Genomic DNA, 23882 nt, shown 5'->3' on the forward strand with positions numbered 1-23882 from the left:
GGCCGTTACACTGCTGGTGCGTTAGTCAGTCCGAATGGCATGACACGAAACTCATAAGAACCATATCTAGTAAGAAACGCTGTCCTAGGAACATCTTGCTCCCGTACCCTAAGTTGATGATATCCAAAACACAGATCAATCTTAGAGAAGTATGTAGCTCTCTTCAACTGATCAAAAAGATCATCAATTCTGGGCAAAGGGTACTTGTTACGAATAGTAACCTTGTTCAACTCCCTGTAATCTATACACAGGCGAAGCGAACCATCCTTCTTTTTCACAAACAGAACTGGTGGTCCCCAGAGTGAAATACTCCAATGAATGGCTGAGTAATTGCTGAATCTGATCCCTCAGCTCTCTCATCTCCACTGATGCCATTCTGTATGGTACCTAAGCAATAGGCGTAGTGTCTGGAGCTAAGTCAATCACAAAGTCGATCTCGCGATTAGGTGGCAACCCTGGAATCTCCTAAAAAACATCCGGAAAGTCCTGTATAATTGGTATGCTATCCAATAACACAGTAATTCGCTCCTCCATTTTCTCTTCCATATGGAACAAATAAGTGCTAGTGACCCCGTTAGAAAGTGGTATAGTGACGACGTACAAATCCTAACCAGGTATGGTAAAGACAACAGACCTATCATAACAATTAACTTGGGCATGGTAGTGCGATAACTAATCCATCCCAAGTATCACATCATAAGTGTGCATGTCCAGGACCAATAGATTGGCTATAAATCTGAGTCTACCAATATCTAGTGTCACAGGCCTATCAATCTCATGTAAAATGGCTGTATTGCCTAAAGGTGTAGAAATACCCTGAGGTCTACTGCATACCCGCGTCATCATCCCAGATAAAGCAATAAAAAATCTAGATACAAATGAGTGTGTAGCACCTATATCAAATAAAACATGCCCCAATGAACCATGAATAGGAAACATACCCTCAATAGCCTGAGGTGCCTGAATATCTTGTGGCATGGGGTTATACACCCTGCCATAATGCAATTACTGCGGTGCTTGTCCCTGAGGCTGTGACAGTGTTGGTAAAGCCAGATATGTCTGTCCCTGAATCCGTGGAACCTGTAGAGTGGGTAAAGGTACCGGTGCCCTCTGTCCCTGCTGCACATGTTGTCTCTGTCCCTATCCTGCTTTAGGACACTGCCTAGAAGTATGAGCACACTTTCCACAAGTGTAGCAACTACCCTGGAAAGTGCCAAATGGTCTCCTCTGTCAGTGAGCCGGTGGCTGACCATGTCTTGCTTGTGGTCCCCCATTCTGTTGCCTCTGAATAGGTGCCCCATCCCTGTGAGCATCTGAATAACCCTTGTGCTTCTTCTAAGATTGCTGTCCTTGGAATTTTCCTTTGTCATTCTGTCGGTGTCCATTGCCATTTCCTTTCTCAGCTGACTGATTAGCAGAGTCTCTATCACCCCGCTTTTCACCCTTAGCCTGCTTGAAGTCCACGGTCAACTGATACTGCTGTAAAGCAGCGTCCACCACCCGAGCATAAGTAGTGTAGGCTGGACTACCTATAATAGCTCGCTTAATAGACCACATCAGTCCCTTAACAAAACTATTTCGCTTATTCTCTTCTGTATCCACCTCATTTGGAGCAAAAAGAGATAAGTGGTTGAACTTCTGCTCATACTTTGCCATTGTTATGTTTCCCTGCTACAAATTAAGGAACTCTGTCTTTATAGTTGCCTTGACTGCATAAGGAAAGTACTTCTTATCAAAGCGTGCACTGAACTGATCATAAGTCAATAACATCCTCTCCTCTGTGGTGGTAACTGACTCCTACCACTGTAATGCATCTCCGACTAGCTTGAAGGTAGCAAGCATCTACTTCTGAACCTCCAAGAACTGAACCAGGCGAAGATGTCGCTCGATGTCCTGTTTCTATTGGCGAGCTGCTTTCGCATCGGTGGAGCCTGAGAACTATAATACCCCTAATATTAAAAGGATATTTCTGGTATTTAATTTTTGATTTAATTACATTTTTTATTTAATAAATTGTTTAATTGTTTTATTGTGGTGATTAAATTGAATTAATTGAGTTATTTTTAATTATTTAATTGGAATTAATTGTTTAAGTGTATTTAATTATTTAATTGGGTTTTAATTATGTATTTTCATTAATTGGATTTTAAATTATAGCATTAATTTAATTATTGAATATTTTTAGGTTACAGTTAACTTTGGATTATAATTCACATATAGGTAAGCCGCCATAAGGAAACATAGATAGTTTCATAGGCCGACTAGGATTGAATTTAGGGCTTAGTCTAATTATTCATGGATTAGGGTTATTAAAATACACCTATAAATATATGCAATAAGGTGGTTTAGGGTTAGTAAAATAAACGTAAGTTTTGTAAAAAAAAAAAAAACAGAGACTGTAAGATACAGAGGGGAAACAGAGAGAGAACCAGAGAGTGAACTTGGGTGATTCACAAAACAGAATCAAGGAGGGAAGTTTGGTGTGTGCTACTGGACTGTAATAGGAGCAGCAAGGGCTATTTAACACAACCAACGTGGCCGGAGAAGATAGAGGCAACAGTTAGAGATTTGTATCCAAAGTCTCAAAGGCAAGTTTTGTTCTATTCTATCCCTTTAATCTGTGCTCTGTGCATGCTTAGGAAGACTCTAGGAATTAAACTAAATCTTAATTACATCGTTTATACATGTTGAATCAGTTTGTAGCATCATTGAATTAAATCTGTTTTTTAGTTGTTACAAGTTTAGTTTATATATGATTGTCGTTGCTTTAAACATTGATGTGTAATTAAATTCTTAGTTGTATAACTCTATCTTGTGATCAATCTAGGATGAGGATGGGACTTTAAAACATGTAATAAAACTGAATTCAAAGACTGGAAACCACCGGAGTTGGAGAAGACAACAGAAGAACAGACTACGGCTTTCCTTGAAATGGAAAAAAGCTCTCCTTGAAATGGAGAAGGCTATCCTTGAGATGGAGAAGGCTCTCCTTGAAATGGAGAAGGCTCTTTTGTTTCAGAGCCTTCTCTTTCTCTTGTTAATTCGTGAAACTGGATTTTTATGGTCTGTTTGGCTGAGATTGAGTTTTCTAAAACTGTTTAAAGCCTATTGGATGATTTAATACGTTGCTTAAGACTTAGAAATATAATGGGAAGCATGGTGGTATTCAGACATTACAGATGGAATTAATTTAAGGTTAAAATTGAACCTGTATGAGGATGGTTGGATCTTATCTTATAACTGCTTATTGTTTTAGCAAGTTAATTTCTCTGCATGACTTAAAATTATGAATCATGTTTTGCAGCTGTGCTATAAGCATACTGATGTTTAATTATATGTATGCTTAGTTGGGATTAACTGATGATTTAATCTATTATATATTGTATCTGTTATGGCACTGTTCGGAGGAGTTAAGTGCAAAGTCTTACTTTGCCAATTTAATGGACTGTAATTAGGATTCTAAATCCTTTCTGGGATGCATGATTTAGTTTTACACATGTTAAATTGTGTTTGCGCTTATTTTGGAATGTAGTTGATAACTACTTATACTGTTTTGTCAACCACGGTAAATGGAGGGTAGTATGCACCGGTATGGGACGGTGACATACTAGGTATGGGTTAGTTCAGACACTAAGCCTACCTAATTAATTTGGATTGAGGTTCAGATTAATAATAAAAGTTAAGTCCGACTTCTGTTAGTGTTAGGTTAGTAAATAACTGAATGGCATAATTGGATTTTTGGAATGGATTGTTATACAGATATCAAGTCATTATATCAGATGGATGATATTTTGTATTAGGAGGACACAGACTTTATATATTTATGTTATGATGCCATGATATGAGCTTGAGTCTCATGACCATGGTTAGGGTGCGTATATCGCCTAGGATGAATAGCTGGACAGATGTGTTGTTCCCTGGTAGGTCTAGGTACATATGACCACATTATGTGCGATTTGCATGGTATCTCTACTCAGGCTGAGACAGACCTTTTGGACTAGTGAGCGTCCTATAGTGTGTAATTATACATATATGGACTACTCTAGATATTGTTGAGTCTTTCTAGGATGTATCTGCGTATCGAATTCCTGTTTGGATCGTAGTAGATCAGGACTTGCATGTGGGCCTGACCAACTCTTTTATTTTTCAGGTGCACGTCAGTTCCAGGGTTAGAGTTTGATCGTATAAAGCAGATACGGACTTCCACTCCACCGACTACGTAGGATTACTATCTTATTAGTTTTGGATATTGATTTTAGCTATGTTTTATTTTATAGTTGGGACTATTATTAGGGGTCCACTAGATGGATTTCTGAGTTGTTAATTAATTAAAGGTTTTGGAGTTTGGATTATTTAATCTTTATTATTAGAGGATTTTAAGTATTTAATTTTAAAGGTTTTTACTTTAGATTTTCCTTCAGCTTAAATTCTATTTCTTATTTCATTTTGTCATCTGTGTTCGCATTAAATATTAATTGTTTGGTATTCCTCGGATCTGTGCTCGGACTTGATCACCCGTGACTTTAGAATCGAGGGGTATCACAAGAACTCAGGTGGGCTCCCCTTTGTGAAAGAACTTCTAACCTTTTCCCAAGTATCAACCTGAACAACCGGTGCTGGTATGGGCACCTGCTGAACCGGTGGTTGATTCCGAAGTTTAGCTGTCACACTTGCTTCTATAGCCCGAGTAATGAGGTCATTGATATGAGAAGGATACTCTGGATCTCCTCCTTGATCCTGAGTCTGCTGAACTTCCTCCTGCTTCTCGTAGAACTGACCATCATCTTCCTGAAGTTGCCTACAGGCTGCTTCCCTTCGTCGCTGATTGTTCTGTCTGGTTCTAGCGTTAACCATTCTGTTAACATAGAAAGACAGACATTAGTACGATTTAAACCGAACCGTAAAGGAATACAATGAATCCTAAACTTAAGCTCTAAATAAGAGAAAATGCTATGCGGAAGTCTTATACGATAGAATCCTAGAGACACTGAACCTGGAGTTCTCTGATACCAACTGTGATACCCCTTGATTCTAGAGCCACGGGTGATCAAGTCCGAGCACAGATCCGAGGGATACCAAACAATTAATATGTAATTAAGCATGGAATACAAAGAGAATAATAAGAAATAAATAAACAAAGGCTAAAAGAATTCTAAATTAAAAATCCTCAAAATACTATTGTTAAAATCCAATAATCCAAAACCTCCATTAATTTAACAACTCGGGAATCCATCAAGTGGACCCCTAATAAAATCCTAAATTGGAAAGAAAATAATTGAAACAAAATAGAAAACTAAACATGGAAAGTAATCCTATGTCGTCGGAGGAATGAGTGTCTGTATCTGCTCTGCACGACCAAGCTCTAACCCTGGAACTGACGAATACTTGAAAAATAAAAGAGTGGGTGAGGCCCATATGCAAGTCCTATCCTACTACGATCCATACAAAAACCCGATACGCAGATACATCCTAGATAGCTCAACAATAACTAGAATAGTCCATATATGTATAAATACACACTATAGGATGCTCACTAGCCCAATAGGTCTGTCTCAGCCTGAGTAGAGATACCATGCAAATTGTATATAATGTGGTCATGTGTACCTCGACCTACCAGGGAACAACAACTATGTCTAATTATCCATTCTAGGCGATATACGCACCCTAACCATGATCCTGAGACTCAAGCTCATACCATGGCACCATAACTATAAATATATAAAGTCTGTATAAGCCTAATACAAAATATCATCCATCTGGTATAGTGGCCTGATATATGTATAACAATCCATCCAGAAACCAAAGTAGGTCATTCAATTGTTTTATTGACATGACACAAATATGAGTAGGACTTAACCTTTATGGTTAATCCATGCCTCAATCTAGATTAGGTAGGACTTAGTATTTGAACTAATCGATCCCTAGTATGCCACCGTCCTATACCGGTGCATACAATCCTCCAATTAACATAATTGATAAAATATCACTAGGTATTCATCAACCATTCTCCAAAATTTGCATCAATATAGATTAATACATATACAATGATATCAGGCATTCATTATAGAACCTAAAAATCATGTTCCAACTATTTAAATTGCTAAAATAAATCAAAACATTTAAATCGTCCAAATCGTCCATAAATTGATGCAATTAAAAGCAAGTTAAATACCAATTTATTCCAAACCAAGCATAGTTAATTGCAAGTAATTCACTATACTTATAACTCTATTTAAATATGATTAAATAGTATTAAATTTTATATAAAAGAATCTCCAAGTTCCAGCAATTAGCTTAAGTAACCAAACAGTGTGCACCTACAAGTTTTTCCTTAAGTTCATCTTGCCCCATTCTTTAGTCCAGTTATGAATTAATGTTTCCCCATAATTTTACAGGTTTATGGCAATCACATACATCATTTAAAGCAGTTTAAATGAAGTGAAAATACCCTGTACAGTCCAAACGCAGCCTAAAAACAGTCAATACGTAATTCTGGGCGAGAGCAGGCTCTCACAAATTGAGAGCCTGCTCCATTAACTTGGGAGCCAGCTCCCTACCATTGGGAGCCGGCTCCATCATTGTCGGAGTTGGCTCCCTCCTTTTGGGAGCCTGCTCTCTCACTCCCTGAAGCCGTTACTCGATTCTGCTTCGTCTCTTTCGCTTCCGGCGATACCCAGGGCCTCTGTAATGTTTTAAATACTTGTTCTAGTGTTCATTCAATGTCCCATATTATTTAAAAGACATCATTATGCATTAACAACATTAATTACACAAAGCTTACAATTAAGGACAACAGGAATCAATTAAAAATAACTTGAAGAATTTTCATACCAGTTATTTCAACGAAGCTAATTACAGTTTAATCATGCATAAAAGATATATTTTAGCATTAATTAAAACCCTGGAGTCTACCTAGGCATGCACAGAACACATGTTTAAGGTAAAGAGTTAGAACAGAGACTTGCCTTTAGGTTTCCGTTTAAAACCTTAAACCTCCGTCTTTGAATTTTCTGACCACCTCCTAGACTGCCGTTTGACACCTAAGTTACTCTTGGTTCAACCAAGAAGCAATCCGTCTCATCCTCCTTGAACCCCTCTGTTTATCTCTCATGTTTCACTCTCTGTTTCTCTTTTTCTCTCAAAACTCTCTATTCGTAGTTTATGTCTTAAACCCTAGACAAACATAATATGATAGTATACATATAAGCGTCTCTACAAAACCCTAATTTTCATACCACACTAATCACAAGGCGGCTAACCCACGATGCCAAAACACAAAACCCTAATAGTAATCCAATTAACGCATTTAAATAATTAAAATAATTACTTCAATGACAGAAAATAATAATAATATAATTAATTTAATTACAGAAAAATCAAAATACAATTAAATAACACAATTCATTAATTTAAATAAATAAAATTTAATAAAACAATTCATTTAAATAAAATAATTCATCAATTAATTCACATAAACAGGCAAATAAACAATTAAACAATTAAAAATGTAATTAAATAATTAATTAAATACCAGGACTATCCTTTTTAAAATTAGGGGTATTACAACTTATATGTCTAATCATCCTTAAGCCTTTAGCTCACCATAATCGAACTATGATCAACCTGATTCTTACCATGACATCCACGACTATAATACTTAGGTAACTCTGGTAGGTCTCAGGTTCATAGTTGTAAAATTCAAAAACCTTTCCCAAGTCCAAACATTTCCAAGTCTAACCAGCTAAGCTTATTAAAAGCCTTAGAACTTTTCACTTGTTGATTTGGTTTAGCTTTTAGGTAACATCGAACAAAATATCTTGATTACTACAACTCTAAAACTCACAAGCAACATGAAAGGTAAAGTAACTGTACTTAGCATGGATTTTATGGGGTGCCTAACACCTTCCACAAGAATAACCTAACCCCTGGATCCATTGATTTGAATAATGCATGCTAGTTGAGAGTCAAAACACTAAGGCCTATTGTAATAACCTACTCTACCACATGGTTTGATATTATCTGCTTTGGGCGAAGCCCGCACAATTTTGTTATTTGGTTTTACTTAATAGGCCTTTACCATTTGAAGATGGAATTGGTACATATAAGCACTTCACCTTTATCTTACCCAGGCGATGTGAGATTGTACAACCTATAACACCTTCAACTTTCCTAGGCGACGTGGGATTGTGGAACTTATACCTCGCCCAGTGTGGTAACTCGCCTAGTGCCTATTCACACCTACCCATATAAGTTACCACAATAACCCCCTTTAGAGGTCCAACGTTCCCATTAGCCAAACTTTCGACTGGGCTCTGACTTCATTACCATTTGTAATGACCCACTCCACCATATGGTATGATATTATTTCCTTTTGGTCCGAGCCCGCATGGTTTTGCTTTTAAGTTTTACCCCAAAAGGCCATATACCATTTGGAGATGGAACTCCTACATATATAGCACTTCCCTTTTCAACACCCACACGATGTGGGATTGTGCAACTATAGCTCACTTAGTGTGGGAGCTTACCAGTGCCTCGCATCTGCCTATGTGAGATATAACTTTGTAATTGATAATATTCGGTGTCAAAACATATCCGATCAAGTTATAATTTTTGTTTTATTTTTGAGTCTTAAAGTCGGAAGCAAAACAATATGTGCAACCAGTATGCATTCAACTTTGATTCATATGAGAACATCTTGTTAGAGAAGGTATGCTGTTGATGACACTTTATTTTTCATCTTTGGTGAGTTTTGGAGTTAGGCATTTAGGAAAATTTTTAAAGTTCTATTTTTCAAAGTTCACTATCAAAATGGAACCGGTTGTGCTATACATAACCAATCCCAATGTTTGATTTTTGAAATTCTCTTTTAAAATATTAAAAACTTCTAAAGTGGAATTGGTTGCATTACCAATGCGGAACTAGTTGCACTTTTCACAACCAGTTGCACTGCCATGGAACTAATATGGAAATTGCAATTTTATTCCAATTGGGATTCCTTTTTATCCTATTTTAGGGGATTGTGTTTGCACAAATTTGACTTGGTTTCCAAGTATTTTTAGGTCTTTCTAAAATCTATATATACACTTTTCCTCTCTAAGTTCAGGCTTGACTTTTTAGAACTTAATTTTCAACAATTTTGAGAGAGTCTTTAAGATATATTTTAATTCAGAAAATCAAATCTGATTTTTTAGATTTTATTATTGAGAGCACATACATAAGAAAGAGGGTGGATTAGTGAAAATTAGGGAGATGTTATCTATTTAATCTAAGTTCAAGCATATTGAAGACTTATGAGATTTCGTTCAGAAAAACAGAGTCCTTATTTTGCCTTAACCAATTCAAAGTTTGAAGGAAGGAGGAATTGATCACATGGAAAATCCTATGAAAGAGGGTGGATTAGTTCAGCAAATTCCTACATTTTGATAATTTAAGATCTGATGAGGAATTTTCTCGTTTTCTTTAAAAAATTTGGAAAGCTCCTTAAAAATAAAATAAAAATTGTAGTATAGGAGATCCTTCTAAATTTAAAGATTAGAAAAGTAAGAAAGATGTTTCTAGTGCTTTTCTTGCTCATATTGATATTGATATTGCTAATGATTCTGTATCTTAGGCAAAGAATTCTACCAACTTTGTGACATCGAGCGACGTTGGTTCTTATGATTCGGATGGTAAAAAAATTGATATAGAACTAATTGAAAGCAATTTGCAAAAAGCTTTTGAGGCACTGTCAAAATCTTATAAGAAGTAGTCTAAGGAGCTAAAGCTTGTGAAAAAAGGAGAATGATGTCTTAAGGAATGAGAGAGATGCCTTGAAGAATGAGAATGCGTAAAAATAGAAAGTACTTGAGGAGAACAAAATTGAAATTTAGAGTCTTTAATTAGGGTAAAGTAATTCCTAGAAGGTAAGGTATGTCATGTTAAATCTGCTAGAGATACTCTATTGCTAGATTAAGTTATATTGGGCATGAATTGAAAAAATTACAAGAGAAATTGATTACTTTTACTTCTAGGCATATTAAGTTTGATGAGATGATTAGTGTTGGTAAATCTGTATGTGATAAAACTGGATTATGTTTCATTGAGGCGTCATTTAGTAAGAAGGGTTAAACTGTTTTTGTTAAACCGAAGAACTTGAATGTGCCTGCTGCTAAGCCTAAATCTATTGTTAAGTCTTTGCCTGCTAAGAATGTGTGCAATAGGTTTCATTGTTCTTATTATGGTAAAACTAAACATAGTCAATACTATTATTATAAAAATAGAATATTCTTTTTTTTTTTTTTTTGAATTTCATGGTTATTATTCCTGTGCACAGAATATGTTTCACGCTAGAAAGAAAAATAATTAGAATAAATCTAGAAAATCTCAAGCTAAAAGGAATTTAAATAAGAAAAAGATTACTCTTGATGTTCCTCAAAAGTCTCTTTAAAAGTTAAATGTTAAAACAATTTGGGTGAAAAAAGAGGATTTGAAGTTGTTGTATGTGCCAATTTTTACTATGTGACTAGCTCCTAATAGGTCATTGGGTGCAAAACTCACTGAGTAAAATCCTAAGGAATTTTTATTGTCATGGAATGTACTTTATATATTGTCTATCTTCTTTCATTAAACCATATCTAGTAGTTTAAGATTTGGGTTTTGTTTATTTTTTCTTTTCATTGGGAATGAAAAGATCATGTTTTTCTTTGTTTTATACGAGTGATATTTATTTCTCTTAAATTCATTATATTATTATGAATACAAATTGGGACACATGATTGTTAAATGGATGAAGTTTTTGAATGTGTAATCTATTTTTTGAAAGTTAATTTGCTATGTTTATTTATTTTAGAGATAAGTCCCTTGAGTTCTATTATTATTATTATTATTTTTTATTTTTTATTTTTTTGGTGTGCACTAGTCTAATTCTGAGAAATTTAATTAAAAATAATTGTGAAGCTGACTAGGTCATATTGTTTAAAAATACTGTAGAGGTTATTACTAAAAAAAATAGATCTTATTTTTGAAAAAGAAAATTAATGAAAAAAATTCAGCATGAAAAGAAAAAAAAAAAAAATGAAAAGAATGTTGAAAATCTTTGCTAAGGAAAATGTTACATATGCGGTCACCTAAGGCCTCCAATTTGGAAGGGCCTCAAATTTAGGGTATGGGCAAAAAAAAAAGGGCCTGATGTATAAAGGGCCTCTGTAACAATCTTTACTTAGCTAGACACGATATTGTTCGCTTTTGGCTCCCCCAGACCAGAGACTTCCCTAGGGTCACCCATTCTGGTATTACTCAAGGTTAAGCACACTTGCCCATCTACACCCAGGCGATGTGGGATTATGCACCTATAGCTCGCCCAGTGTGGTAGCCTACTAGTGCCACCTGCACATGCTTACACACACCTGTCCATAAGGTCGCACTATCACCCCTTTTTGGGGCCAACGTCTTTGTTGGCCATACTTCTGGCTGGGTGATTCCATTTGTAACAACCCTCACCCTAGCCAGACCCATTATTATCCGCTTTTGGCTCCCCCGGACCAGAGACTTCCCGGGGGGTCACCCATACTGGTACTACTTCAGGTTAAGCACGCTTAACTCTGGAATTTTGGTAGGTTCACGGCTATTACGGCTTTAAAACGCGTTGTGTCATAGAAGGGTGTTGAATATACATATAGCACTTTCCCTATCCACACCCAGGCGATGTGGGATTGTGTACCTGTAGCTCGCCCAGTGTAGTAGCTTACTGATGACCTTTTGGGCGGGTGTGCAGTGGGCGGGTGTGAGAGACACTGTCAGGCTACCACATTGGCGAGTTACGGGTGGACTTGTCATCTCGAATTGGTATGAGGCCTTTTGGGGTGAAGCCCAAGCACAAAACCGTACGGGCTCAGGCCCAAAGTGGACAATATCATACCATATGGTGGAATGGGTCATTATAAACACCCAGCAGGAAGTGTGCCGACGAAGACATCGGGCCTCCAAGGGGGGTGGATTGTGATGACCTTTTGGGTGGGTGTGCCGTGGGCGGGTGTGAGAGACACTGTCAGGCTACCACACTAGTGAGCTACGGGTGCACAAGTCCCACATCGCCTGGGTAGAGGAAAGGTGAAGTGCTTATATGTAAGTATGTTATCTCCAATTGGTATGAGGCCTTTTGGGGTAAAGCCCAAGAGTAAAACCGTGTGGGCTCAGGCCCAAAGCGGACAATATCATACCATGTGGTGGAGTGGGTCGTTACAAATTCACCCACCCATAAAGTCGCCACAGCTTCACATTTGAAAGTTCGCCTAAGTTTCTTCTTCCTTTGCCCCTTGTCAGAATAACTAGTCTGAAAAATGTCAGCTCGTTGCTTCTGTGGTTTCTTTCTTGTCACCAAAGTCCATCATTCTTCATCATCCTAAGGAAAGACCCTTCCAAAGGTTGAAACGTTAAGTGCACTCCCTTTGCCAAGAGAGATGGGGATTGGTTCCAATGAGCCAAACTAGATGGTTGTGCAATACATCTCAGAAGTTGAAAGTTGAGAACAAGCACTCCCCTCGACAGAGGTTGTCACAGTAACAGTAGTATGATTTGAAGTTACAACTTCGTCTGTGTCCAACAAGATTTTTCCTTGTTTTGCCAGGTTCATCACCACCTCCTTGAAGATAAAACACTTCTTAATTGGATGACTAACAATACAATGATATTTGCAGTATTTTGGATCATTGACACGTCCCACCTCTTGAGGGCGTTTGCATTCAGGGAGTTCTATAACTTTTGTAACGATCCCAAAACTAATGCCAAGAATTTTTTTTTTAAAAAAATTTTTGGCATAACCTCCCCTAAAAATGGACCTACCGCAACCTGTTTAAATGCATATTTAACCTGTCATGCAACTAATTTCCGAATTCACGGCAACAAAAGATAATGATACAACCTACTAATCTAGACAATGCTTCAAGCTAGGATTATCCTTCTATTCATCAACAAGTTACATATCATCAAGTTCACATCCCATATGTCATCAAGTATCATAAGTGTATTACATGATCATGGTTCTTCAAAAGAAATTTACATCATTACACCATTGGAATTTTACAAAAAATGAGGGATGAACAAAGGAGTAGTCTATTACAAAATAACAAGGAAAATGCTCCTCTAGCAACTTTCAAAGTTGGGGTGCATTGTCGTCCACCGGTTCTTTTCCAAGACCTGAAAAAAAATATATAGATATAGGGGTGAGCATATAGCTTAGCAGAGACACTTAAGACACAAATCTTGTGTCCTTGTGAATTCAAGCAATGCATAGGCCAATGGGAGATAGGGATCATACAACGTAGGGGATCAAATACAACATACAATTCAATTCCAATTATAAACAATGCAATACAATGCAATGAAATGCAATGCATGTCAATGACACTCCCCATTTTCATTCTCAAAACCATCACTTTCAAACGTTAATACAGCCCGCCCTTTGGTAACCCCGCCGCGACACGAGAGGAGGATTGGCTAGTGTCCCTGACCCTTGGTAACCCCGCGGCGTCATTATGGGGCCCAGCTAGCTCAACCACACTAGGGCGACTCCCTAGTCCCCTCTAGGCTATATTAACCTCCGGCCCGTTGGTAACCCCGCAGCGACCGGTTTTATCAAAACCATTTCACAAAAACTATCATTTCCCAAAAATTCCTCATTTTCATTTCAAGACAAATTCTCCCATTTCATGCATCCCAATGACATGTCCAAGACTGTACATATAATCTCAATATCATGACAATGTGAAATTTTGGCACAATACAATTAAGCATGGTCTCATACATCACTTTCAGCAAGTTTACACATAGTAGACATAAACTCAACACATAGGCAAGCTTTTCACATAATACATCACATGTGCATAAACATACATTTCTCTAGACAACATTAAAATAATCACTAACACAATTAATCCCCAAGTAAAGCATGTTAGCACATAAAAGAGGTATAATTCACAAAAAACACCACAAAGCCATCATCTATACATGTTTTTCACATAGACAAGTCATAACCCTAAGACATGAATTTTTTCTAAACATTACTTACACCTCATTGAAGCAATTAATTCTCAAATTTAGCATGTCTAGCACAACAAAAGAGCATAACTCACAATGGAACAAGAAGAGAGTGGATTAAGATGCCCCTACCTCAAGATTGCACCAAAACCCTAGAAATGGGTCTAAATTTTCAAGTTCCAAAGAAGGCTCAAAACTGGAAATTGCTTGCATCAACGCGTAGAGCTCGTCACACTCGTCGTTTTGCCTCAAACGGCACCTAAATCCGGCAAGTAATGAAGATGGAATCAAAGCTTGAAGATTGGAACCAAAAAAGAAAAAAAAAAGAAGGAGTTTCTGGACGAGAGAGATGACCTTGCGGGAATATGAAAAAAAAAAAGAAAGCAAAGATGGTCTCATGACCATTTAAATGCTTGTTGGTCCCACCCATTAACTTTTCTTTTGTCTTTTCTTTTTTGTTTAAATTACACCACACACACACACACACAAATAAATATACACAGACGTTACATTCTCCCCAACTTTAAAAGATTTTGTCCCCGAAATCAAGACATACCTGAGGAATAAAACAACGCTGGATACTTGGAGCGAACCTCCTATTCAAGCTCCCAAGTAGCCTCCTCGATTTCGTGGTGTCTCCAAAGGACTTTCACCATTGGTATCATCTTGTTCCTCAACACCTTCTATTGTGTGTCAAGAATCTGAACTGGTCGTTCCTCGTAGGAAACATCCTCATCAATGTCCACATCTACCCAACTCAAAATGTGAGATGGATCCGGTTCGTACTTCCGTAATATTGATACATGAAAGACATTGTAAACTCTGTCCATCTGTGGTGGTAAAGCAAGCCTATAGGCAACCTCTCCTACTTGGTCCAAAATCTCAAACGGTCTAATAAATCGTGGCGACAACTTGCCACTTTTTCCGAATCTCATCAATCCCTTCCGTGGAGAAACCCGTAGAAAAACGTGGTCTCCCACCTCAAAGGATAACGATCGTCTCCGCTTATCCGCATAGCTCTTCTGTCGAATCTGAGTTGTAAGTAACCTCTATCTTATCAACTTAATCTTCTCAGTAGTCTCGAGTACAATGTCGGGTCCTAAGGCGGCTGTCTCACCTACCTCAGTCCAACAAACAGGAGACCTACAAGGTCTACCATACAACGCCTCAAATGGAGCCATCTGGATACTCGCCTGATAACTGTTGTTGTAGGCAAACTCAATAAGTGGAAGGTGATCCTCCCAACTACCTCCCAAATCAAGTACACATGCCCGAAGCATATCTTCCAAAATCTGGATAGTACGCTCCGACTGACCGTCCGTCTGTGGATGGAATGCCGTACTAAGATGCAACGCTGAACCAAACGCTGCTTGAAGTCCTTCCCAGAACTTCGAAGTGAACTTAGCATCCCTATCTGACACAATGGTTATAGGAACTCCATGCAACCTTACAATCTCTTTCACATAAAGAACACCAAGCTTCTCTGCATCATCTATTGCCTTAATAGGTAAAAAGTGAGCCGTCTTGGTCAATCTGTCAATGATGACCCATACGGACTCATTGCCCCTTCGTGACCTTGGAAGACCTGTCACAAAATCCATAGCAATATGCTCCCATTTCCATTGCGCTACAGGTAATGGTTGCAACAAACCGGCTGGTCTCTGATGCTCGGCCTTCACCTGCTGATAGGTAAGGCATTTAGCCACAAACTGTGCAACATCTTTTTTCATCCCGTTCCACCAATACTGACGTCTCAAATTGTGATACATCTTGGTACCACCTGGATGAACTGCAAAGCGGGAAGTGTGAAACTCCCGTAAGACGTCCTCACGACAACATGTGGGAACCACCAACAAACCCCTGAACCGTAGACCCCCATCTGCATGCAAGGCCCAATCTTTCACTGTCTCACCACTAGAGATCAAAGCGTGGATGGCATCTAAGTCCGGGTCCTGTCTCTGTGACTCAATCACTCGTACAACAAGAGTAGGCTGAGCCACAAGACTAAATAAGAATGCCGACTCACTGCAAGCATCATCATCACAACACTGTAATCCCATCTCTGCCAGATCTTCAAGCATCTTCCACTTCCGAATAGCTAAACTGGCCAAAGTTCCACGAGATTTCCGGCTTAAGGCATCCGCTACCACATTCGCCTTGCCCGGATGATACTGCAAGTCAAAATTATAATCTTCCAAGAATTCAACCCATCTTCTTTGTCTATTGTTCAAGTCCTTTTGGGAGAAAAGGTACTTGAGACTTTTATGATCCGAGTACACCTTGAATCTCTCGCCATACAAGTAATGTCTCCAACACTTCAAGACAAATACAACTGCCGCTAATTCTAAATCATGAGTAGGGTAGTTGTACTCGTGAGTCTTTAACTGCTGAGACCCATAAGCCACTACTCTGCCATCCTGCATCAACATACACCCTAAACCATCATGTGAAGCATCACAATAGATCACATAACCCAGGCCACGCTCAGGTATCACTAACACTGGAGCCGTAGTCAACCTCGTCTTCAACTCCTGAAAAGATGAATCACAGGCCTCATTCCAAACAAACTTGACCCCTTTCTGGGTCAAACGGGTCATAGGAGCTGCCAAATGGGAGAAATCCTTCACAAATCTCTGATAGTAACCCGCTAAACCAAGGAAACTGCGGATCTCAAACACATTCTTGGGTCGCTCCCAAGTCAAAACTGCTTCAACCTTTGATGGATCAACTGATACTCCACCTTCTGAAACAACATGCCCCAAAAACTTCACCTCCTGTAGCCAAAACTCACATTTCTCATATTTGGCATACAACCGGTGCTCCCGCAAAATCTGTAAAACAATACTTAAATGGATCTTGTGCTCCTCCCGAGATCATGAATACACAAGAATGTCATCCACGAAAACTACCACAAACTGGTCCAAGTAATCGTGAAAGACGCGGTTCATTAAGTCCATGAATGCCGCTGGCGCATTAGTCAAGCCAAAAGGCATAACAAGGAACTCATAGTGTCCATACCGTGTACGAAATGCTGTCTTCGGGATATCCTCATCCCTAACCCGCAACTGATAATAGCCAGACCTCAAGTCAATCTTCGAGAAACAACTGGCTCCTCTCAATTGATCAAACAAATCATCTATCCTTGGCAAATGATACTTATTCTTGATGGTGGCATAATTCAACTTCCTGTAATCAATGCACAACCTTAAAGAACCATCTTTCTTCTTAGCAAACAAGACCGGTGCGCCCCACAGTGACACACTCGGTCGGATGAAACCTTTCATCCTCAAATCATCAAGTTGCCTCCTTAATTCTTCCAATTCAACTGGTGCCATACGATACGGTGCCATAGAAATCGGTGCAGTACCTGGCATCAAATCAATAGAGAACTCCACTCCTCGGTGTGGAGGCAACTCTGTCAAATCCTCCAGAAACACGTCCAGAAAATCATAAACAATCGCCGGATAAACTTCTTTCCCAACATCATCTTCTTCGGCTATAAGGCTAGCTAAGAAGTAATCACCATGACTTCGTCCACGAACTCCATGAAACGATGAAATATGGGAATCACTCCGATCTCCCACGAAAAAGAAACAGTCTCCCTCGGGAGTGCAAACTGTAACCCTTCCTCTGTAACAGTCAATCGTGGCATGAAATGAAGCCAACCAATCTATCCCGAGAATGACATCAAAGCTAGTCATCTCCAGGAGGATAAGGTCAAACACAAAGGTCCGCTCGGCTATCACAATGGAGCAATCCCGCACAACTCGGCTCAATGACACTGAAACCCCAACTGGCGTATCAACACATAACGCCTGATCCATGAAACTAACCTCTAACCCCGATGCAAGTGCAAATGATGATGAAATGAAAGAATGAGATACACCAGAGTCAAACAAAACACGGGTCCAACAACCAAACACTGGAAATATACCTCGAAGAACTAACGGTCCAGAAGATGCATCGGTCTGTGCCAGTGCAAAAACACGTCCCTGTGGTACCTGTGCCTGAGGACTGCCAACCTGAACACCTAACTGCTGCACTGACATAGTAGGAGTATCCCTCCTAACTGATCGTGAACCCTGTGAAGACATAGTAGGCTGTGGTGGTGGTGGTCTGAAACCTGACTGAACTGTAGCCGATTGTGATGACCTCTACTGTGACCCTCTGCCACTAATGGTGCCTGCTCTCTGACTCAGACAATCACGAATCAAATGGCCCTGCTGGCCACACCCATAATAAGCCTTCGGAGCTGACGAAACTGAAGACGATCTCATCGGACAACTGGACTTGTAATGTCCGGGCTGCTGACACTGAAAACAAACAACTGCACTTCTATCAGACCTAGCTGGCAACGGAGTGGTAGGAGCAGATCGTACAGACTGCTGTCCCTAAAACTGAGATGGACCGCCCCTGTTCCTTTTCTAAGAAGATCCTTCTGAAGATGGCCTTGCACCCCTCTTTTGCTTCAACTGTTCTCTTCTTGCATCCTTCTCTTTATTATCAGCTTCCAGCATCAAAGCCCTTTCCACTGCTTCAGAGTAAACCTTAATGAACTGTGCTGTGATCAACGGCCTCATCCGATCATTAAGACCAGAAACAAACTTCCGAGTCTTGTTAGCTTCATCTCTCACCACTTCTGGAGAAAAATGGGAGAGTGAGGTGAACTTGTTCTTATACTCCGCCACTTACATGTTCCATTGAATAAGATTATGAAACTGGTCTTGTAACTCCCATCTTTTGGAAAGCGAAAAGTACTTCTCATAAAACAGTTCCTTGAACCTGTCCCAACTCATCTCTTCAATCTTGTACTGGTTAGTGATCGACTTCCACCAAACCTTGGCATCCATAGTAAACTTGTAAGTTGCTAGGATGATCTTCAAGTGATCCTCTGTCACATCCATTGAGTTCAACTGAGTTTCGACTTGATCCATGTAGTTGTCGGCTACCATTGGGTCCGCACCGCCCTCAAACATAACCGGCATCAGCTGAGAAAACCCCTTAATGATCTTGAGACGCTTCTGAGCTGGCGTCTCCTCAACTTGAACTGTAGGTTGTGGTGCCGACTACGACTGAGCAGCAATCGTTGCCCTCCCGACATTTTGCAATAAACGATTAAACTCCAGTGCCACAGAACCTTCACCCACTTCTACGGGTGTTTCAACATTCTCTCTTCTTGGGGGAACAGCTCTTGGGGGAATCAAGTCCCTAAGAAGCATGTTCTCATCATTTAGCTCCTCTGGATTGGAGCTGGAGCTCTCACCAATATCACCCCTTGTTGGCCTAGGGCCAACTTCTCTAGGTTCCTCACGCCGTGACATCGTGCTATAAAACGAGAAAACGATTCAGAAACATGACACTAAGGTCCACTGTGGACGACTCAATAAGAATTAATACCGTACAACACTTGGCATACAAGACTATGCAAGAAACATTTTTACATAAACAAGTAAGCAAGTAAGCACATAGGCAGTTAAGCATGTTCATTTAAATAAGATACCACGTAGCAAATAGTCAAGTAAACAATACAAACAACATCCCATACGACTCTATGTAGGCCTCTACCCGTCATCCTAAAGGTTTTCGAACCTTGGCTCTGATACCAAATTTGTAACGATCCCAAAACTAATGCCAAGAATTTTTTTTTTTAAAAAAATTTGGCATAACCTCCCCTAAAAATGGACCTACCGCAACCTGTTTAAATGCATATTTAACCTGTCATGCAACTAATTTCCGAATTCACGGCAACAAAAGATAATGATACAACCTACTAATCTAGACAATGCTTCAAGCTAGGATTATCCTTCCATTCATCAACAAGTTACATATCATCAAGTTCGTATCCCATATGTCATCAAGTATCATAAGTGTATTACATGATCATGGTTCTTCAAAAGAAATTTACATCATTACACCTTTGGAATTTTACAAAAAATGAGGGATGAACAAAGGAGTAGTCTATTACAAAATAACAAGGAAAATGCTCCTCTAGCAACTTTCAAAGTTGGGGTGGATTGTCGTCCACTGGTTTTTTTCCAAGACCTGAAAAAAAATATATAGATATAGGGGTGAGCATATAGCTCAGCAGAGACATTTAAGACACAAATCTTGTGTCCTTGTGAATTCAAGCAAAGCATAGGCCAATGGGAGATAGGGATCATACAACGTAGGGGATCAAATACAACATACAATTCAATTCCAATTATAAACAATGCAATGCAATGCAATGAAATGCAATGCATGTCAATGACACTCCCCATTTTCATTCTCAAAACCATTACTTTCAAACGTTAATACAGCCCGCCCTTTGGTAACCCCGCCGCGACACGAGAGGAGGATTGGCTAGTGTCCCTGACCCTTGGTAACCCCGCGGCGTCATTATGGGGCCCAGCTAGCTTAACCACACTAGGGCGACTCCCTAGTCCCCTCTAGGCTATATTAACCTCCGGCCCGTTGGTAACCTCGCAGCGACCGGGTTTATCAAAACCATTTCACAAAAACTATCATTTCCCAAAAAATTCCTCATTTTCATTTCAAGACAAATTCTCCCATTTCATGCATCCCAATGACATGTCCAAGAATGTACATATAATCTCAATATCATGACAATGTGAAATTTTGGCACAATACAATTAAGCATGGTCTCATACATCACTTTCAGCAAGTTTACACATTGTAGACATAAACTCAACACATAGGCAAGCTTTTCACATAATACATCACATGTGCATAAACATACATTTCTCTAGACAACATTAAAATAATCATAAACACAATTAATCCCCAAGTAAAGCATGTTAGCACATAAAAGAGGTATGATTCACAAAAAACACCACAAAGCCATCATTTATACATGCTTTTCACATAGACAAGTCATAACCCTAAGACATGAATTTTTTCTAAACATCACTTACACCTCATTGAAGCAATTAATTCTCAAATTTAGCATGTCTAGCACAACAAAAGAGCATAACTCACAATGGAACAAGAAGAGAGTGGATTAAGATGCCCCTACCTCAAGATTGCACCAAAACCATAGAAATGGGTCTAAATTTTCTAGTTCCAAAGAAGGCTCAAAACTGAAAATTGCTTGCATCAACGCGTAGAGCTCGTCACACTCGTCGTTTTGCCTCAAACGGCACCTAAATCCGGCAAGTAATGAAGATGGAATCAAAGCTTGAAGATTAGAACCAAAAAAGAAAAAAAGGAGTTTCTGGACGAGAGAGATGACCTTGCGGGAATGAAAAAAAAAAGAAAGCAAAGATGGTCTCATAACCATTTAAATGCTTGTTGGTCCCACCCATTAACTTTTCTTTTGTCTTTTCTTTTTTGTTTAAATTACACACACACACACACACACAAATAAATATACACAGACGTTACAACTTTACTTTCTTGTAAACATTCCAAGATGCCAGGGACATCGGAATCGGGGAAGGGGTATTCCTTCTTCTCTAACTCCTTTAACGTAGGACGCTGTCTTTCCCTCTCTTGAAACTGGTGAGGCTTTTTATCATCCTTCTTATCATCTTTAACAGATATCTTGATTGGGGTGGTTGAGATAGCCATAGAATCTTTAGCAGCGGTCTTTGACGACTTATCGCCCTTCTTCCAGTCTTTCTTATCCTTGCGTGGTTCTATGGCCACGGGACTCTTGCCTTCATGGGATTTCATACTGATCTCCATGTCATGGGCACTTGTTGCCAATTCTTCAAATGTGCAAGGTTTTATACCTTGCAGAATGTAAAGAAGTCCCCAATGCATTCCTTGCATACACATCTACACAACAGAGATTTCTGACAATCGGTCCTTGCAGTCAAGACTGAGTGCTCTCCACCGATTAATGTAGTCGACTACAGGCTCATCCTTTCATTGCTTCGTGTTAGTTAACTCTATCATACTAACAGTACGACGAGTGCTATAGAACCTGTTCAAGAATTATCGTTTCATTTGGTCCCAACTATCAATTGATTCTGACTTTAGGTCGGTGTACCACTCGAACTTTAAGGGAGCGGGCAAACTGTTTAACTAGTAAGTCCTCCTCTGTTCCGGCATTGTTACAAGTCTCAACAAAATGGGCAATGTGTTGCTTGGGGTTACCTTTCCCGTCAAATTGCTGAATCTTCGGAGGTTGGTATCTTACATGCATCCTTATACTGTCGATTCTCCTTGTATAAGGCTTTGAGTACATGAGAGTGCTCTGTGAGACGCCTCCATATTGGGCTCGGATTGTATTCATTATCATATCTTGCAATTGTGCAACAGATAATGAAGAGACTGAAGAAGCATGATTGGTTTGACTAGCTGCCTGTTCTGTCACCGGTGTCTAGTTTTGATTAGCCACCTGTTCTGTGACCGGCGTCTGTTTGGGGTCCTCCATGTGAGTACCTTGTACGGTAGAATTAAGATTCTCCGTCGGTATTGCTGTGGAAGATGTAGGATTCCTAGACGGTGGTGGTGTGAAAGTTGCACGATTCCCAGTTGGCGGTGGTGTGGAAGATACAGGATGCCCAGATTGTACTGGTGATTCACCGAAGGTCTGAACTTCCAATTTGTTCATCAGCGTAGCGATTTGTAAGTCTTTCTCTTCAACAGTCTTTGTGAGGGTCTCAATGGCACGAGATATAGTTGCTAGTTGTTCCTCCACCATGGCAGCTCTAGTCATCATAGCAGCGACCACATCTGAGTATGATAGGCCCTGAGAGTCAACGTTTCTTGAAGTGATTGAATACTCTGAAGTCTGACGTGGTGACTCTGGGGTTGAACCGACACTAGAGCGAGCATCATAGATAGAATGAGGTGAATCTGCTGGTGGCGGAATCTCCTCTGGAACAACGTCAGGGTTCTTGACATGTTGGGTTTTCACGTTTGCCGGCTTTGCAGGATTGGTTTTCACCAAGTCTTGCTAATGTTTGGATGAAGCCATTGCCTGGGACTTGCTACGTGTCATAGGGCCCGCCAAGGTACTTCCATCACTTGATTTGGCCTTCGTGCCACTTTTCATGGTGGCTTTGGCGTCGACCTTTGTGGTAGCGATGTTCTTTTGGGCTTTCTTGTTTGTCTGAGTCTTAGGGGGAGCCATAGAGTCGGATAGAGAAGAAACTTGCTGATAGGAGAAAGAGATGAGAAGCAAAGGATGTCCCACCGGGCGTGCCAGAAATTTGTACACACAAATTTTGTAAGTCTGCAATAGAAACAAAATATGGAGCAAATAATATAATTTTATTAATTTATAAAACATGAGGTACAATCCTCTGTAATATTCTTTACAAAAAGAAAGAACTGATTCTCTGATTAAATCTCCTTTTTCTGTTGGTTGGTTGGATCTAAGGGCTGCACAGGTTTGATCTTGAATCACCGTGGAATTTGATGAAGAACGGCACGTCTTTGGCTATGCTTGTTGTTGATCACCGTGGAATTTGATGAAGAACGACACTATTTGATGTGCTTAGTGTTCTTCGCTTTTGGGTTTGGATGTTGGGGATGAGAGTTTCTGTATTTCTCTCTGGAATTCTAAATTTCTGAATTCTGACTTTGTGTACCCCTTCTCCTTTCCTCTAGGCCTCTATTTATAAGCTTCTTGGATCCATAGGATGATGACACGTGTCCTCTCTGATAAGGAAAATATCATAACTGGGCCGGGCTGGATATATTATGATAATTATCCTTAAAAATAATTATTCCAAATATATTTTATTAGGAATAATTATTCTTTTTATTCAACCATCTGGACTGGGCTTAATTAAATAATTTAAGTGGACCAAACTTGGGCCAATTAAATAACTTAATTAAACATTAGGCCCATATTTAATGGGTCCATTTGTCCAAATCAAAGTCCACTAAAATTTTAGTGTCTACAACTTGTTTAA

General features: G+C 39.4%; 1 protein-coding gene across 1 annotated transcript in view; it reads right to left on the bottom strand.

The window, feature by feature from the left end:
* Positions 1-23095, bottom strand: part of LOC132309501 (uncharacterized) — a 37885-nt gene extending 14790 nt beyond the window's left edge. The window contains exons 1-2 of the mRNA XM_059807806.1: positions 23036-23095; positions 22517-22918 (exon numbers count right to left, since the gene is read on the bottom strand). Of these exons, the coding sequence (XP_059663789.1) occupies positions 22517-22918; positions 23036-23095 (462 nt within the window). The remainder of the gene's footprint in view (positions 1-22516; positions 22919-23035) is intronic.
* Positions 23096-23882: the final 787 nt, after the last annotated feature.

The sequence above is a fragment of the Cornus florida genome, unplaced genomic scaffold (genome assembly GCF_030987335.1).
Source record: "Cornus florida cultivar Cherokee Brave unplaced genomic scaffold, ASM3098733v1 CherokeeBrave_3.0.0_Hap2_Chr05, whole genome shotgun sequence".
Classification (NCBI taxonomy): domain Eukaryota; kingdom Viridiplantae; phylum Streptophyta; class Magnoliopsida; order Cornales; family Cornaceae; genus Cornus; species Cornus florida.